Source organism: Lissotriton helveticus, chromosome 11, assembly GCF_964261635.1.
Source record: "Lissotriton helveticus chromosome 11, aLisHel1.1, whole genome shotgun sequence".
Taxonomy (NCBI): domain Eukaryota; kingdom Metazoa; phylum Chordata; class Amphibia; order Caudata; family Salamandridae; genus Lissotriton; species Lissotriton helveticus.
In genome coordinates, this window is record NC_136072.1 from 820,786,749 (window position 1) to 820,806,260 (window position 19,512).

A 19,512-nucleotide genomic window follows, 5' to 3' on the forward strand; every position below is an offset into this window, starting at 1 on the left:
ATACACAAATGGTAATAAAGACAACAAAACGTTGTTGAGTCAGTCAAAACACAATTGCAATCTACACTCTGGCATAAATCTGTAGTTCTAAAAGTCTGAACTGCAAATCATAGGTTACTCTACTGATCAAATCACATTTAGCTAAGCTATCCCAGTATGTGGCATGTCTACTGCAGCACAATCACAAATAGATGTTACGTCATTAGCTGACCATCCAAGACCAATCACAGAAAACTGGTCTTTACCATCAAACTATAGTTCACTTGCAAAAAGTTCAATCATTTAAAGTACGAACATGCTTCTATTGATTTACACCACCATCCATTCCATTAAGCCTTAAAACTACAATCATTCAATGAAGCAAAAGCAACCACCGTACACAATACCACAAGTCGAACTAGTCAATAAAACAAGGCAACCAGCGAAGAACCCATCCATACAACCAAAAACCTTTACATTACACACAAACAAGATTGTCAAACAGACCTCCAAATTACCTAGGCAGTTGAACAAGAGACGTGAAAATGACATTATCGGCCAACTCAATCACTTGAATCAACTAAGTACTTAGCCACCTATTTCCCCGCGTGACTCGTATACCTAATGCTCATGTGAACAATATGTCCTTACACCAACTAACTTACACTATCCACCTACTCAAAGGCATGAACCAGATGAACCCACTGTTACCAGACAACCTACTCAAGCCAAAACAACCCACTGATGCAAAGCTCCCTACCCACCACAAAAAACACATCACTTAAAGGCACCTTTGCTACCCCTGCCACATAAGAACAAGCAGCCCAGAAAACCTGGTGTTACCCTGAAACTGGTCCCAGGATGCTTGTTTCCGGTCCAGGGAAGACCTGGCTTGGCAGTTTGGTCTGGACTGTTGAGGCATAGGGTCAAGACTGATTGGCATATAGCTGGGTCTGAACTGGGTTGGCGAAGTGAGCTAAAGAACGATGATGGATTCAACCCAGATCTCTGACTGGGGGTGAGTGTCAAAAAAAGTTTCAGCGTTTGGTCCATCTTCTCCTTGCGTTTACTTTGTTAGCCCAGAAAACCTACCCATCTCACAGTAAATGAAGTAACAGAGAAAATGTTTTATTTGCTGAAAACTCTGCCTCAGTGTCGCCTGCTTCACCTTGCTATGTGACAAGAAATCAAGAGGTAAATCAGCAGAAAATGGTCCACTTTTTTCTTTATACACCGTCTATTAGCGGGGATTAACCCGTAGACAAATGTTAACACCTTTTGCACGAAAGGGAATGGAAGTGCAGGGAGATAAAAGTTAACCAAATAGTTTGAACAACCGGGGTAGCTAGATCTGTGACCAATGTGCTTTGGCTCCACAGCAAGAAATGTAACACTCATCGCAGATCAAAAGGATCATTTTGAAGAAATTATAAGGGAAAGAGTCACAGCTGGTAGCAGAAGCCTTGAGCTTTTCAATGCACACTTAAAGCAGACAAATGCTGGACATGCCTTCGTGCTCCATATTCCAGCTGCACTGTTGGCTACTATATGGCAAGCCCTTAATCTATAAATCAAGTGAAAGAAAACTATATTGTTGTGCGGTGTCCTTGTCACATGTGCTTATACTAACCTGATACAGACAGAACTAAGCAACAATCCCAACAACAACCTAAAGAGCTTCCAAGGATTTAATGAATCAGCAAACACCCTGAGCTTTGCTCCCTCAGACCAGGTGTGACGCACACTACAAGATGGAGGTCAGGAGATGTTTCTTGGGCAAGGAGGAATGGCAGCATATACAGCACAATGACTTCCAGACTCAACATTGAGCTGTACCTTACCTGTGCAAGGCGGTCCACTGTTTAGTGCCATCACTCCATAGTAGGAGAAAGGGCCGGTCTCAAACTTCATGTTCTCCTTCCCGGCTTCCACCTCCACCTTGCCCTAGAAGGACAGAAGCACAAAGATACAAGAGAAAGGATTAATGTGCTCTTTCTGTGGGGCGCAAAAGCAATGCAGTGGACTTCCGGCATGAACCAATATCACAAACTGTAGGTTTTACTGCACAATCATCAAATTACAAAACATGGAAGAAAAAGAGGAATAGTATCTATCTGTGCTGTATAGTATGAGTGTGCGAGAGAGCGAGTGTGTGTGAAGCTGACACAGCTGCTTGACATGATGGTGCAAGTATAACTACTCTTGCAAATTGTGTACTGTGTGCATGTGCATGCATTTAGCATTTGCACGGCTGATAGCCATGGTATACAATGTGAGACTCAGCTTTTGTCTTGCACAGCTGCTATTGGGGGTGCTCCTGCCTATTTTGGACCATGTGTGCACTGCACGACTGCTGGGCAAGATGAATTAATGCGTGTCGTGCTCTGCTGCTGGTACTGTGACTGTTCAGTTGTTTATAGCTTCTGCTGATTGTGTGTGTATATATACACTATGTAGTTCATAGAACATATGAGTAACATGCTATGTGTGACCGTTGTAGAGTGAGGAGAGGGACCATGATTCACAAGAGGGGAAGACTTGATTGAGTAATGACACCCATCCCCCCAACACTGGTAATAAGTGGAATACACTCTCAAGCATCTTAATATATATATATATATGGTTCGAAGCCTTCAATAATCATATCTGAAGTAGACAATGATCTACTGCCTCAAAATATCCACAGGACTCCTCGTAGATCGAGTATTTCTCAGCAGACCAGTGGCATCAGCTCATTGTGATTAAAGAATTCCCTTTTTTTAAAATTCTTTTTATTGCGATTAAAAACAATACACTCATGGCAGCTCCTCTCAGTACACATGGTAGTAAAACACAGTTTCTCAGAGGAGTACCATATTCACCTTGTAAGGACCCAGGCATTTGGTGGCTGCGGTTCCAGTTCTGTAGCTGGACCTTCCATATTGTCGCTCTCATACCAATTCGCTAGGATCGATTCTAGTGACAGGTGCGCGCAACATCCCTCCACTCTCATTCCACTTTCCTCAGACTTTCGTCCTTTTATGTGGACAACCTCTACTTTCATAGACCAGTCTCTCAGCCTACAAACACCAATCCATATCGGTCTTCCATTCCCTCAATGTCGGAGGGGATGACGCTCCCCACAACCTAGCTATATTGCGAAAGGCTACAACAAAGCCCAGGGTGACCTAAAGTTAATCTGCAGCCGGCAGATCTGTTGTCTCCCACACATTCAGAGAACTCTCAATATTTAATCATTTTATGAACAGAAGAAAATGTATCTCACAAAGGTGGAAATACAGATATTTTCCAGCAGTGCCTTCGTTTATTGAAAGTTAGGTTACAACTCTGTAGTGGGGGTAGGGGATTGCGCTCACAACTGGACAATATAAGCCTCACCACCATGGTACTTCGAAGTCTAATCAACTGCCCCCCCCCCCTTCTATTTAAGTCCAAGGAATTACATTTCACAGCAGACAAAAACATCTGAAAGGTAATGGCTTGACTTGTAAGGATTTAGGTACTTGCTCTGTAGTGACACTATGAATGCTGCTTGTCACTGGGGAGTCCTGCAGATGTCCCAGGTTCTAATCAAGGATACAGAAGAACGAGTTACTTACCTTTGGTAATGCATTTTCTGGTAGAGACAGGATCTAGCTGCAGATTCGTGACGTTAGAATCCTTCCCCAGGTGCGAGATAGGATCCGGAACTTTTTTCCCCACAGCACGTCAGCGCATCAGAAGAGGTCGCCGCGCAACTCCGCATCGACTTCATCACGTGAAGCACTGACGTCAGTTTCTTCCGTGACTATTTTCCCCACTCAAAACTTGGATCCATATATAGAAACTGCCTATTGAAACAGTGTACTAAAATGAGCTAAAACCCTGTAGAAGAACCACAGATAAGTAAAGTAATAAGACATTGAAAAGCATGGGAATAAAAATATCCATGTTAGCATGACAATTAAGGTAGAAGCCAACCAACAAGATGAATATAAAACTACTTGCACCCTTAAGGGGATCTGAACCCATACACGCTCACCGCATAAGTACTGTGGAAGAGGCCAGAGTAAGAAAGGTCATAAAGACACAGAAGGTATGAGAATAAATTTACCCATGACAGTAGGACAATCTGCCAAATAACTCTATAATATCAAGCGATTGTTGCGCATATACGGATTCGAACAGCATGTCTGATACTTGAAGGACACAGGACAGCAGGTGATGCCACGGAGGAAAATCTATGTGCCATATAGAATCTAGCTGGACCAGACCAGCCCTGAAACAGTGAGAGAGGTCCATTACCCAAGAGAAAGAATAAAGAAAGCTCTATAAAAAAAGTTGAAGTTAACAGACACATATATTGCGCATTTGTAAAGCACAAGTTCACCACAAGGGTATCTGTGCCGTTGTATAAAAGATATTTATTGTCACTTAACTCAATGGCACTAGTAACCGACCCCAGAATGATGAAAGGCTGTCACCGAGATGTGAGCCTGTGAACATAGAGTTAAACAACAGCCCCTACAGTGGATGTATAGTGCACTAAGCAGCTAGACTCAAAAATAGCAACTAGTGGCACAGAAGCAGTCATATACTTAGCGAGATAATGCAATGGCCATTAGGATATTTCCAAGAAATACGCTGCCATAGGAGAAATAAAAATAACCACCTATGTATAGACAAGAGAATAATATCTCACATATAAATAAGGTAAAGCAGAACAATGAGACAAAGTTGACATAATAGTATGGAAACCACAGTGGCATCATGCATGCCATGTAGGAAAGCAACAGCCATCCCAAAACATTAGGGTAAAGATAATTGCCAGAGAAAGCATCAGCAAGCAATAGAGTATAATGTTGAATAAGATAAGAGTATTAAAAAGAAACCTTGAAGTTTAGCAAATCCCAAGGGTTTGTATGTGATCTTACAATATGAACAGAGAACCATCTACAGATGAGCTAGAAAAAGTCCATCATACGGAAACTTAATTCTATAATAAAAGAATCAGAGTGATCCATAAAATAAACATCAATATGTATATGTTATAAAGGGACCACACTCATAAAGGGCAAACCTAACTACAACCTAGTGTTAAGTAAATGATGAAGAAAGTTGTCTCCTAGAAGAGCAACGATCCTGTAAGAGAAGAATAAAAGCTATCTGCAAAAATAGAAGTCATCTAGACTTCTGTATGGGGTTGGAACGTCCAATCTTTGAGGCCCGGGCTGCCCAATGAAACACTATAAGATATGGAAGCAGTGGGCGGATTACAGGGGCCTATGGATAGATCCACCAGTAGAGCGGGACGATTGCCCGGTGACGGTATGAGAGAGCTAGGATGATTGATAGGTGTACAGCGTCACATTGGAGAATACTCTTAAAGTGTGAGATGATATCGTGCAGCGAGGGAGGGAGGGATCCGGGAGGGGGTAGTTGAGGGTACGGGGGGATAAGGGGAGGGGGGAAGTAGTGTGGGCCGTTGTTATTAGCTGCTCCAAATGCTATATGGATTGCCAATCATCTGATGTTGTGTACTTGATTTGCAGTTCTCTCCGGATTGCGGAGGGCTGCGCCATGTGTGCAATCTATTAATAAAATCTGTTATGAAAAAAAAAATAGTAGTCATGAGGCAAACATCTAGTCCCCTCATGGCCATGTGTAGAAATACCTTCAATGAGAAGAAAGGTACCCCATTTGAGGGAATTGACCTTCAGTAGAACTGAACCTGAAGAGCAAAACACATAGTTGTAGGGATGATAAGATGACAATTTTGTGATCAACAATGATCACATACACTGAGACTCTCATGGAAGCACAAATATCCAAGTACTGAACAAGAGGTATCAAACTTCACGAATATATGATATCGTGCCTCAGAGAAATAACCCAAGACAGAGGGTGGAACTCTGTATCCCTAAAGTGGGTCCAATGGTCCAAAAGCTGAGAATCCCAACTCAGCATACATACATACAGAAATGCTTACATGTCATATAAAAGGTACTCCAAATAGAGTATGGAACGTCCCACAAAGGCATCAACTCTTGAGCTCTTCTGCAGGGCAAAGTTAACCTCTTCCATGCTCATGACGAGCTGAGCTCGTCATGAGCCACGGCGCTCCGGTGCTCATAATGAGCTCAGCTCGTCATGAGCCATGAAACGCTCGCATGCGGGGATAATTCCCCTGCTGTGCTGAGCGTTCCACGGGAGGTAATGCACCTGTGACGAGCTGAGCTCGTCATGAGCACAGGAGCGCCGTGCCTCATGACGAGCTCAGCTCGTCATGAGCATGCGGGCGCCGTGCGCGCCCCCCTCCCCCCAGCACAGCGGGAAAATAACCCCCGCAGCGAAGGGGTTAACTGCATGACCTGCATAACGGGTATCAATCAAAAACCAGACACAAATAAACAGGTGAAAAACGGTCAACAACAGAGGTGAAGGAGAGAGGTGCGATGTTTGCGCCAAGCAGTAAATAGTAATCCTGGAAGCCGCGTATCGTGCAATATACTATAAAGAATACAACTGTACTGTAAAGAATTCTGCTGAATAAATGCACTACTATAATCATAATATCACTGAGTAAGGGTCAGGTAAAAAAAAAATTGAAAGAATTGTAAGGTTAAGTAAACAACCATAAACTCCAGCAGTAGGCAGAAACAAACTAGTTGCAACTAGATGAATATATTGCAACTAAGTGATTTATAAACACTTACTCTTACACAAGCAAGCAAGAAAGAAATCAAGCAGAGCCTTCAAAGACATGTCTAAGTGTCTTTATGACACTGTACAGCCAGAAATCGCCACACAGCCGAATCAGCATGTACACCAAATACATGTACCCCATCAAACAGCATATCTATCCGTCTTTTCTGTACAGGCTCTGAAAACCCAGACTGATGCAGTCAAGCATGTCTGCACCGTGAAACTGAGTGAGCCATAGCTTTACCCATGGATTCAGTGGTGTCCATACCCCCTTTTATGGTGAATTTTGCCACCTCTTGGCCATCATGCACCAACTGTAGCATTTCACTAATGGCTTCCTCTGGAAGAGAAGGCAGCAAACTCTCCATTTTGTCCCAAAACACATGGGAAAAACTACAGAGAATACATGTAGTATTCAAAGATCATAAAGCTGCACTAACAGAATGAAAATAGTTCTCCCACAACTTTCCAGCCTCAGTGCTTGGTGGAACCAGAAGGAGGACATTTGGGTCCACAGAGGCTGTAGTTACTTGCACAACCAGACATTTTGTGGAGGGATGTTTTAAGAGACAAACAGGGTCCCCAGGGGCGGGGCAATGCGATATAGCCTGGTCCAGAGGTATTCCCGTGGCCGGCCGTGCCCAAGGCCCTAACAATATGTCATGGAGAAACTCATTATAAGGAAGTAAGGGCTCCACTCCCGTTTTACCCCGGTGAAGAACATCCACTAAGGGGTATGTGGACAATTCCACTGAGGGATGCTGGCAATCCAAGACAATAGCTGCCCTCTTTAATACATCAGCATAAGAGGAAATCAGCTCAGCTGCCAAACCAATTGGAGAAAGTAAATCTGAAATTGGGGAGGACTGAAGTCCACTAGCCTCACCCAAGTCAGTCCGCCAATTTTCCTCCAAGGGAGGCTGGACGATATTGCTCAAAGGGTTTTGACACCCTATATTCTCCCCTTTGCCTGTCAAACTATGTATTCCCGTAGGAACAGCAGAAACAGGCTGTACAGGGGCAGATGGAGAGTTGCTTTAAACGGACAGCTCCATCGGTGCTCCAGCAGACGCCGCTCGGCACCGGTGCGGCGATGTGTCGACGTCAGAAAGAGTAATTGGTGTGGTGCCGATCTGCGCCAACAACCTCATTAACTCACCTGACTCTGACACCAAAGGTGAAGACCACAAAGGACTGTGCACTGGCACTGTCTCAAATCTGATAACGGATTCAGAGGGCCCGACTGGCACCGAGGGCAAACCCGCCGGTGAAGATCCAGTCGAGGCATCTCCTTGGGGCATAAAATAGCGCCAGAGGGAAATTCATGCCTAAAGACTTTAAGCAGGGAAACATAACATTTCCGCATTTGGGCTGGAATTACCCCAGATCCAGGATATTTAGGGACGCACAGGGTGTATTCCCGGAGAATGCTCCACAAATGAAGGTTGGGAGACAGAGTCAGAAATTAACTTACGTTTCGACCGTTGCTGGTTTGGAGCCTCCCTTGACGTCTCCCCACCCTAACGGCCCCTTGACTGGTCTCTGGACTTAGACGAGGACTGACGAAGACGCAGTGCCTCAGATAGTCAAGCCGCCAGAAGTTTCATTTGATGCTCTCTCAAGACCTTCGGCCAAAGACACTGACAGGAACCACACTCCAAGTCATGGTAGTCTCCCAGGCACCATAAACAGATGTTATGAGGATCTGTGATCCACATCCGTCTGTCACAAGATCCACAGGGTTTAAACCCTGAACGCATCGTAAAAAAGAACACTGTTTGTTTCTCACACAAAATGTGGAGATGAGCTGAAAAACAGCCCCCTAACCGCTCTGGATCCGCGTTGCAAGTGCGGAAAAGAAGAAACTGACATAGCACGTCGGAGAGGGGGTAATATGAGCTCTGTCGATGTCACATCAAGTGATGACATCAATTTGGGGTAGCACTTGCCCTCTTCAGATGCACAGACGTGATGTGTAGGAAAAGTTTCCAGATCCAGTCTCGTGCCTGGGGGAGGGTCTAAAGTAAGGAATCTGCAGCTAGATTTCTCTAACATATGTAGAAATGTCCATGAGCAATCTGTGAAAGCATGCGAATCTGCTTCTTGCACTAGCTTGAAATGCAGGACCTATTGCTTCAGAATGCTGGCTTAGAATCTTCTATGAACTGGCCTTCTCGGTATCTGCTACCTAACTCTTCTGCAGTAGTCTCACTGTCCGAATGATGCAAATCAACTCAGATCCATTTATGTCCTTCCATAATTCAAATCCATTTATGGGGCACTCAGGGTCTGGATCAGTGCCCCATTAAAGATCGTAAACCCCATGAGTTAGATATGGAACAGATTGGGGGAGCAGAGAGGAAACAGCAACATCATATTTCGTTCCCAGTCAAACTGCCCTTAGACGCTTTGCGGGTGATTCCACTAAATTGCAGTTTTCTGCAGAGAAAGATGCAGAGAGGCCATTTTATTTGACTCCAAATATGTAGAGTACATAGAATGTAGGTGTTCTTGCAAATGAGGATTTCTTACATAAACCCAAAAATCAGATTGCCTAGCCCTGCTAGAAACTAATCTGTGTGGCCCCTCTACATATGGACCTGCTGGAATGAAGAATATTTTTTAGGAAAAAGGAAACAGGTATTACCTGTATTAATTAGTTTGCAGCTTGTAGATCAAATGCTCATCAGAATGAACAAATATTTGATCAAACCCATCACCACTAAGGACTCTAAAACAAAGAGAGGGCATCATTGCCCAAAAATATGTTTTTTGTAAAGGCTACCTCTAAGTGGATTGCATAATGAGTAAATGGTGCAACTACGTGCTTGATTGATTATAAGGAAGAAAGGAGACAAAGTCAAACACTTTTAGTTTTAATTTAGTGCGTTTGTTTTGATTGGGTTAGTGGGGATGGGTTTGATAAAATACTTGTGTATTTTTTAACTGAGCTCCAAGGATTTGTTTACGAAGTGGAAACACTACGAAGACTAACAGTTTAAAAGTGAAGAAACAGCTTGTTTGGAATAATTCCATCAACCCCGCGTCAAATTGAATATTTCACTGTTGCTAAAGTTTATTATGCGATTGATCCCTACAGGATACCATGTTTGTGTTTTGAATGTTCGCAGCCCAGGTGTTGTAGGGTGATTTGGGCATAGCCCTAGATGTTTAAACAAAGAGCACATGCTCTGCATAGGCTAATACAAAGTAGTACCTCTTTCCCTAATGCGGTGCCTTGCAGTAAGCAGCGTATGACATTTAGAATAAAGTTTTAAATACAGTATGCCAAACTTGCGCCTCTTGTCAGAATGAATGCCCACACAGTAATGGTTTGTGATTGTGTGGCTGCCAGGCCATTTGCATTTTTACATTTGTGTAAATGTGAAATATTGCATGGGAAACCCATAGCGGCTCCCCTTTTTCATTGTGTAATGTGCAATAGGCCAGAGTGTAATGTGTGTTTAGCTATGGCATGGTAAACTTGAATACATCTAATAATCTATCTAGCAAGGCCTACTTTGGAACCTAGTTTTTCAAGGCGAGGTAGGCCAAAATCTACAAAGAACTGCTTGCTCTTTCTAAAGGCTTTGTGACAGTCCATGCAGTTGTAAGGACTCTTAACTTCTTGCAGGTGCAAGGTTTTTTGCAACTGACTGACGTTAGGAGAAAACAAATTGTCAGCTGAATAGTTTGTGAACTTGGAGATGACAATAGGCAGAAAACGAGAGTCTATATTCTAGGGACACCGCAATCTTTTAGCACTTGAATACATGGCTCGTCTTCCGTTAGGATGTGCAGTTCACTAACACTACAGACAGAAGTGATTGCATTAATAAAGGCCATCTTCCACAGAAGGAACTGAAGTTTGCAAGATTGTAATGGCTCAAATGACATCCCCCTGTGTGACATAAAGAGCAATGTTGAGGTGCAATGTTGAGGTCCAATGAAGAGACTAGTGGTGCTTTAGAAAGACTCACACTTTCAAGGGCTTCCGTGAAGCTTTAACAGCAAGGATACAGAAAACTGAGATCATCTTCGACCTCCAGTGGAGTTTGGACGGGTCACATGTATCTAAAACAGGCATAGAGCTGTCAAACTACTACTACAGCCAAGTGACATTTTTTGGGGCATGCATTTATTAGAATAACATGCAAGCTGTACATTGCTGGGCAAGATGTATCCCACAGAGTAGAGGAATGAAGGTGGAGGAAATTCTAAGTAGGTGTTGTAAAACTGCTTGTTCCAACTGCACATCTACTTTCGCATTTTTGCCATGACAGAAATGGTGCAAGAAAGTGCGCCTCGAGCTCCATTTGGCATATCGACATGTCATGTAACAGCATATTTTGTAAGGAAACTATCACACGTTGGTAAAATGTGCCCACCGTTGGTTTCTCCAAGGTAGTAACATTTTATTCGACATGCCACTAAAAACTGGCCGCAATCACCTGAGGTCATTTGTCTCACTTTCTCAAGAGGCACCATTTTATGCTATAAACAGCCGTTATAGTGTTCTGAAATCTCCTTTTTGGGCTAAGCTGTTGTGAAGACAGCAGCATGATGTAACTGCAGCTAGCAGACAATGTAAATTTGCGCTGCCCTTCGATAGAAAAAAAAATGTGAACTGCAAAGTTGTCTGGTGGATAGGTCAGAAACCAGGCTGTCTTTTCCTTGTATGTGGATTGCAGCATCTATTTGTCCCATAGTGTGTAGATCAAATTGAGGTTTTAGGGACCATCTACAATGTGCTTACCTTCCCCCTTATTCTTGATTGTAAATAGGTCACACCACACAATGCTTCCTGCATTTCCACACCCTTGTACTCTCTGAGTAATCACTGATTTTCCTGCAAGAAAATGGTGCCAGCCAAGGCATTCTTCCATTCTTTATGGATCGAATTTCTGTGTCTTTGCCTATAAGTCTCATTCGTGTTCAGGTTTTGATGGAAAAGCAATTGTTGGCGGAGTATTTTTCAGCGCGTTGTAGATGACAATAACGGGGTGGCTGGCCGTTGCCTTTTCCTCAGAAACAGTGGATTATCAATGTATATGGTTACTTGCTTTTCCTCAGAGTCAAAGATTTTGTTATTGTTATTGTTATTGTTAATTCCGGCTTTTATAGCACCAACTCACCGGCAGGTCTCAAGGCGCTTATGACCGAAAGGCAACAATTACATGATTGTCAGAGAAAAAAAGCAACATCATATTTAGGCCGAACTCAGCATATCCCTGAACAGAAAAGTTTTTAGGGTTTTTCTGAAACGGAGGAGATTACCTTCTTTACGGAGGGTTTCAGGTAGTTTATTCCAAATTTTTGGGATCAGAGCAGAGAAAGATCTCCCCCCTTTTGTGGCCAGCTTAAACCGGGGGCATACCAACAGCTGTGCATCTGAGGACCTTAGTCTCCGTTACGGATTATATATCTCCAACCGTTCCTTTATGTAAACGGGTGCTTGCCCATAGATTGCCTTATGGGCTATACACAGGCTTTTAAAAACAGACCTTTGTCCAATAGGCAGCCAGTGGAGGCTCTGCAACAGTGGAGAGGCATGGGATCGTCTTGGGAGTTTAAAAATAAGACGTGCAGCATCATTTAAAACCACCTGCAGTCTACTGATCAGGATTTTTGGATTTTGTGTGTTTTTGTGTTAGTCCTAGATTTTTCTGTGATTGAAGATTTGTCCAAATTTGCAGCAAGTGAAACCTAAAGCAGAATCATCCAAAAAAGACACAGTAGATGGCATAGACAAAGATCTTTTTAAGGGTAGGCCGGCTGCCTTTTAGAGACGTTCACAGACACATGGTGCACAAATATTTACGTTTCTAGCCCTTTCCACTTATAGGAAGTCACCAGATGTGCTGCGCTCTTTCCACTGGGTAATGTCAGTCACTTACAGGAACTTCAAATACATCAATTTAGGTGTCCTCAGCCTTGTCGCTTGCCCAAGGAAACATGATCAAATCAACCACTTGTCGTTTTGATTAACAGAGATCTTTTCAAGAGGTTTGTGCATGACTTAAAGGACTTATTGACATGATGAAATGTTGTACTGCAAACATTTTCGCAAATTCTATCTTTGTATTTTTCCCTCAATCATACAAGAAGTGCGAGTGATTTTTTTTAAAGGACCATTTGACTAGTATGACGGTGAACAAAACACTTCCTCCAATTCAACTGCTGTCATTTTGGTTTAATTTTTCAAAGAAGTCAACTGATGGCTCAGTACACAACCTTAACATCTGGAGACCTGTGTTTTTATAGCAGCTTTGCCACCTAAAAAGATCTTTGCCACTGTTGGACAATAAGTTACTTCCTTTATCTGCAATATAAAAGAAACATTACTGCAAGACTAGTACTATTGAATTACATTTTCATATGTGCCTGCTAACAACATTTTGGTTTCTTTCAACAGCTCTCAGGTATACCCTGCATGCCACTGTGTTCTAGGTTAATCAGTACATGTAAGAGATGTTCCTACTACAATAACATGTTCTTTGTAAGGCACTTCCCAGCTACGTAGAGCTGAGTCAATGTAGAACAACTGCCTGAGTTTAGATTTGTTTTAAGGTCCTATGTACATCTGAATTCCTCTGATTAACATGGGCACCTTAGGCTAAGGAGGCCCACAGCAAAAAAACAACGCTTTGTGGAGACACTTGAGAGCATGTTAAGCTTCTACATCAGACACAGCTGTGAAGTCCACCCCTACAAAGTGGATTGTTTTCTCCAAAAATACACTATAGCTGATAGGGTTAATTGCAGCATGTGAATATATAAAATATGTATTTTCAAAAATCTGTGCACATCATCTCCATCATGGATTCTAAACATCACTACTGTCCCCACCACACTAACCTCCTCAAGTAGTTACTCAGTCCTCAATCACATTATTTACTCCCTAGTCGTCTAATCTATAATGAAAGACTACTTGATATTGATTGCACGTCAAACGTGCAGGCTCTCATCCAACTGGGATCATAAATCCCTTCTGTTACCCCAAACCTTAGGCTGATACCCTACAGACCCCAAGGCCCATCTCCCATGCGGATATAATATCATCTACTCCAAGCAGACACAACATCTTCTCTATGCCACCCCCTCGACGTTTCTGGGCAGAAACATCATTGTTCCATGTCCTTTTTCCACCTAGTACACCATCTCCACACAGCACACCTCCCCAGGGTGGCATACCTGCAGGATCAAAATAAAGTAGTCAGCTGGCTTGTTCCTGTGGTACAGGGAGTGATGAGGGGCCTTCTTGTTCTCCTCGTCATACTTGATGTCCTGAATAACATCTGGGTGTTTGAGGATCCGCAGCAGGATCTTCTCGGAGATGAGTGTAGGTGTAAAGAGGTTCACCTCTGAGAAGACAAAAGAAAAGGCATGTCATATTAGTCACCAGAAAACACAGGACACGCACTCACACACGAAGAAACATAGCTTTCAAGGAAACGATTGGCCAATCTGTAATTCTCAGGAAAGTTCATCTATATACTCACCAAAGAGGAACCACGCACGACAACATCATATTCAGATCTGCATCAGCAAATTCAAAGGCGTGAACAAAGCAAGGGCCATTCGACGAGCATGGAGAATTGATCCGTCACTCCAACGGTTTTAAGTAGCAACTGACCAGCTTGGACATCCAATTGCAAACCTGTATCCAAATTCTATCATTTGCAAACTTTCTGCTGACTGCCATGAGACAGCTGTGCTGTCTTCAGCAACGAACAGCATTGCTACTCAAGAATACAGTTGTAAATCACCATTATCTTTAGCAGACCCATCCCCTTCAAAATGACTTACTGGATGATTGATATCAGGTTTTAAAGCAAATAGCACTCATCTACAGACATCTTGCTTACAACCAGCTTTGTGCTTCACGGATGGTGCAGCACTCTTAATTCTTTAGTCCTAGATATGTGGTGGCACACAGTTTATTTTGCACCAATACATTGGAGGCTGTTCAACTGGCACTGAAAAACTAGATACAATGATAGATTTGCATGAAAAGGAGAAACTACTTTCAGCAGAAAAGGTGGTGGAGTCTTAATGGGCATATATGTGTGAAACACAATAAGTGAACAGAGAAGGAATTCAACCAACTCCTCTAGGAAAAGCAATATCAACAATAAACTACTTTGGATGCTAAGACGTTTACACCACATCACCACGTCTGCCCCATATTCATGGCATTAAACTCATGAGCTGGCGCCCACTCAAGATAATCAAAGAGTTAACACCACTTTAAAGAAAGAGCACAGACTGAGCCTTTTTATATGGATAATAATTATATACAAAAGGAACTTGTATGAAAAAATTTACGGATGTCCCAAGCCCATACCAATAAAACATCTATACCACATCACCTTTGCACAGCATACGTCACGCCTCTTAAAAATAAAGACCTAAAGCCCTGTCCAAGACTGAAAAACAAAAAGAGAGGGCGGGAGAGACAGACACAAACAAACCAAGTAGTGGATCTTTTTAAGCATGCAATACTATGGATCAAAGTAGAATAACCACTGTGGTGGGGTTTGGAATTGGCGGACTAACAGTGGCACATGAAAAGAGATTCGCTCTTGCCATTTCTGAGGAGCGGGAGGGAGTTTTCATCAACGTCTGATGCTTAATTGAGAACGAAAATGGACCCAAAATATGCTATTGAGATATAATACAGGAAATGCCCTTCATTCGATAACATGTATGTATTAAAAGGTAAACAAAAAGTAGTTAAGGGATAGGGACCTGTACAACCAAATTATTCAAGGAGACTATTTATTGATTTTACTTTTTTTTGGCTTTATATAGCACAAACCAGGCCCTGGCCTGCCAGAGCATTTTACATAAGCAAATGTATTTGGAACTGCTGTACGTGAAAACCAGTATCATATGAGCTAATTCTGAAAGAAAAAAAACCTATTTGACAGACTGGTTAGGCACCCAATGGTCGTGAGACCAGAGGTATGGATTCACATTAACAAAAAAGCCAAATGAGGACTCAACTGGAAAGCTAAATTGACGGTAGGAAATAATCCATTTTGTGTTATGGGACATAGCTGGCCTGAGGATAAAATATGAAGCTATAAAGTATGTGGAATTTACAGAGCATTTTAACATTTTAATCAGATGCCTAGACAACTAAGGCTAAAAAATAGATGAATGGACAGAATGGGTAGGGCGGGGTTGAGAAGTTCCATATAGGCAAGGTGTTATGTTCTATGGTGGATGGAGAGATTTACAGACTGAGGATGCAGTTTCGTCCATCTTCAGATCCTATAAGGGAAGCTTTGGAAGACTGCACTGCTGAGGGCATGAAAACTATCACTGCCTGGATGCGTAATAACTATTTACAACTTAATGGAGATAAATCGGAGATCATGTTGTTTGGAGGAGCTACCACCCTTTGGTCACCTACCTGGTGGCCAGAAGAGTTGGGGAATGCCCCCACTCCTAAAGAGGTGGTTAAAAATCTGGGTGTCAGGATTGACCATAGGCTTACACATAATACTCATGCTAACGTCATTGCAGGTTCCTGCTACTTTATCCTGGGCCTTTTGAGGAGGATTTTTCCTCTCTTGCCCTCTTCTACCAAAAAAACCCTAATTCAGGCCCTGATATTGAGCAGATTGGATTATTGCAATGCTCTATTGTTTTCGGCCAATGAGAGTGCCATTAATGAACTTCAAGTGGTGCAGAATACCGCTGCTCGACTTATAAGCAATATCCCATCTAGAACATCCTCTGGGCCTCTTCTTAAACAGCTTCATTGGCTTCCCTTAAAGAAAAGGGTAAAATTGAAAATAGGCTGCATCATTTATAAGGCCTGCAATGGCAAGGGCCCCAAGTATCTCTCTAACAAACTTTCTCCCTATTCAGTCACACGCAATCTCAGGTCCAGCAAGGAGCATTTGCTAGCTGTTCCTAGAATAAAAAAAGCGCGTAGTGGTGGCAAATCTTTTTCCTACCTGGCTCCAAGATTTTGGAATGGTTTGCCTTCTGCGCTACGTCTGGGACAAAATTTGTCTCAATTTAGAAAAATGTTAAAAACTCACCTTTTCTAAAACTAATAAAATAATATCCTCTTCCTGATTTAGGTTGTTTCTCCGTCCGAAGCGCCGAGATACCCTCATGGGTGATTCAGCGCTATATAAATAAATAAATATCAAATATCAAATATCAGAATCCAAAGATAGCCTTGGAAATGATAGAAAAAAGAATATAGCTGAACCTATATAGTTGTCTAGAATGGTAAGATCGGTGCTGGACCAAATCATCACACACAATAAACATTATGACACCAATTATAAAGCTGTTAATTTGTCCTCCCTACAGAGTCTGTTATCATGTGCTTGCAGTGGCTAAGTCTCAAGTATGCAGAGCATTACTACAAAAGCGATTGTCATGAAGGAACATGACACTTTGATCCCATAAATTGGTTACACTGGTCCATAATCAGTAAGTACTCACACAGGATAGAAGCTCTGGTTCACTAATACACTAAACACAGGGGGCCGCTTTATCTGGTAGGACTGTTTTCCTACTTTGGGGCGACTTGTTGAACGTTGCAATCGTAAACATTATCAGAAACGTGCACCATTAGTTAGTATGTATGATATTCCATGCTATTTGGGTACGGAACACGTGGTGGAAGGAGGGTATGTGATGGTACACTGTTTTAAAAGTCAACAAAATAAGTTTAAAAAAATTGCTGATGTTCTACTTTACCTACTGAAAGTCAGATATTTAATAAGTCTTTCATAGCAACAGCCTGAATAACTTTTAAGGAACGGGCCTGGCTGCCAATATGCTTGATACAAGCGTGTTGGTGGCCAGGAAAACAGGTGGATGTGCAGAAGTGGAATATTTTGAAAGTATATTTCAGTAAGGAAATAGTGCAGCAGTTTGCATGTGCATTTACTTAGGCAACTGCTCGGTCGTCTGTGGAATACACTCCCTGGGGTTGAATGGGCCTAAATGGCGCAGGCAACACTATGTCATTGTATGTGTTTAGAACAGCAAATGAGGCAGGGATGCAGGTCATCTGTAGGACCACCAACCTGTGGCGGGGTAGAGCCCTGGGATAGTCCACTGTCTTCTTGTCCTGGATGGCTGTTGTCTCCAGGTCTGCCATTTGTGAGACTTAATGTCCCGGGTTGAGAGCCATGCTTAGCTCAACCACAAAGTAAATTCACTCAGAGAGGTGAAGGTTCCCTTCATAAACCTGAAGGCCTGCACTAGCTCTCTTATCTTCTGAGCGACCCCTATAGGGTGTGGATGCCAGACGGATTATGATGGGTAGGCTTGCAAGCCACGTGTGATGATAACATACATAGCCAGATAAAAACATGCTACTGCCACCTCCAACTTCATATAGTCTGCAGTAAAAAGGCTGCTGTACTAATGCATATAGAACCCTAGAGGGATTACAAAAAAGGTTTTAATGGGCCCTTTTTGGTATTCCCTCAATGTGACTGTAGACCTCCACATAAGGTTTTGTGTAGCAAAAGCATGGCACTTAGTTCAAGAGTCTGAGGTGTTCTGAAAAATACATTGGTATTCAGTTCCTGGCCTAGTGAAACAGGATGTGGAAGAATTTGGTTAGTTTCTGAGGCAATTAGTGCAATAGGTTGGGAACATCTTGTACTTGGAACACTGGAAGCCCACTTAACGTTAATACAACAGAAGTCAGGCCGCTCCACTGGAAAAGAGAACTAGGCCTTGAACTTTGCCTCAAAGTCATCATGAACTTATTTGACTAGGAAGTTCAAGAAGCTACAACAGGATGGCTTGAGGTAAAGGAGATGGCTTGTTAGAAGCAGCTTTGGGTGGAACAGTACATGAAAAGGACCAAAGGGCAATCTGCCAAATAGTGGGAAAGGGAAGTAGACATTTGGTGTCTCAGTAGAGGGGTGATTGTACTGAAGCTATCCACAAGTGAAGAAGTTATTAATCAAATGCTAAACATCCTACAGTCATTAAATGCACCAAGATGAGATCTCCTCCTTCCATCCATCCATATAGTAAACATTGGTTGGTGGGTCCTTTTACTGAAAACGCTGACTAATACTATAAGTTGAACTGGCCAGACCAAAGGAGGGTGGAGGAAAAAGCATGAATGCTCCAACATTTTAAAAAGGTGTTAAAAATATTGTAAAGTAATGTAATGTAACCCTGTGTCTGGCTAATGCAGCGCTGGTAATTCAGGTATAAAAAGTCCTGATCAGGCTCTTGTAGTTGCACTTTTAGTTTTGAGCTTTCCGAGTTAGGTCAGTTAGGAAGAGTCTACGGCAATGTTTCCCAAACATGTCAGTTGCAACATTCTAGTAGGTCATGAGCCGATTGTTGGTGGGTCGTGAAAGTCCATGCAATAAATAAAGATGCCTTTACATTCTGTATTTATCTTGGTACATTTTGCAGCGCTTCAAAGACTAAGCTCAAATCTCAGGCTGTATTCCGACAAACTGCTGCTTATTTTATTTTTTAACACGGGGATTGGTGTTTGCAAACTCCTCTCACTTTGTAGTCAGAGAAGGAAAAGTAAAAAAGTAAAGTGAATTATGAAACCGAAGACAGAACAACAGGAGACAGAGCTGGTTGTCTGCTACTATATTTTTAAAATATTTAACCTGCGCTGCTTACCTGCATACTTTGTGCCCCCCCTCCGGTCCGCTGTGGCTAGTGCCGTTTGCGTGGAGGGGACAGGCACCACCATTTTAACCCTCACTTCATTTGACACCAGGTCAGCACTCCACATGCTGCTGCTGCTGTCCCGCCCTCTTCCTGTAGTTAAAAGGAAGAGCATCGAGCGGACGGGCAAGCCCATCTGCGCCCGTCCACGCCTGA

General features: G+C 42.6%; 1 protein-coding gene across 2 annotated transcripts in view; it reads right to left on the reverse strand.

Annotated features, from left to right (window-relative positions):
• The window catches only part of CNNM4 (cyclin and CBS domain divalent metal cation transport mediator 4), a 331,971-nt gene that overhangs the window by 64,882 nt on the left and 247,577 nt on the right, over positions 1-19,512 (reverse strand). For both annotated transcript variants that reach the window (XR_013602507.1, XM_078666969.1), the window contains exons 4-5: positions 13,858-14,027; positions 1,821-1,923 (exon numbers count right to left, since the gene is read on the reverse strand). Coding sequence is in view for 1 of the 2 variants with exons in the window: in XM_078666969.1 (XP_078523095.1) it covers positions 1,821-1,923; positions 13,858-14,027 (273 nt within the window). In the remaining variant the exon portion in view is untranslated. The remainder of the gene's footprint in view (positions 1-1,820; positions 1,924-13,857; positions 14,028-19,512) is intronic.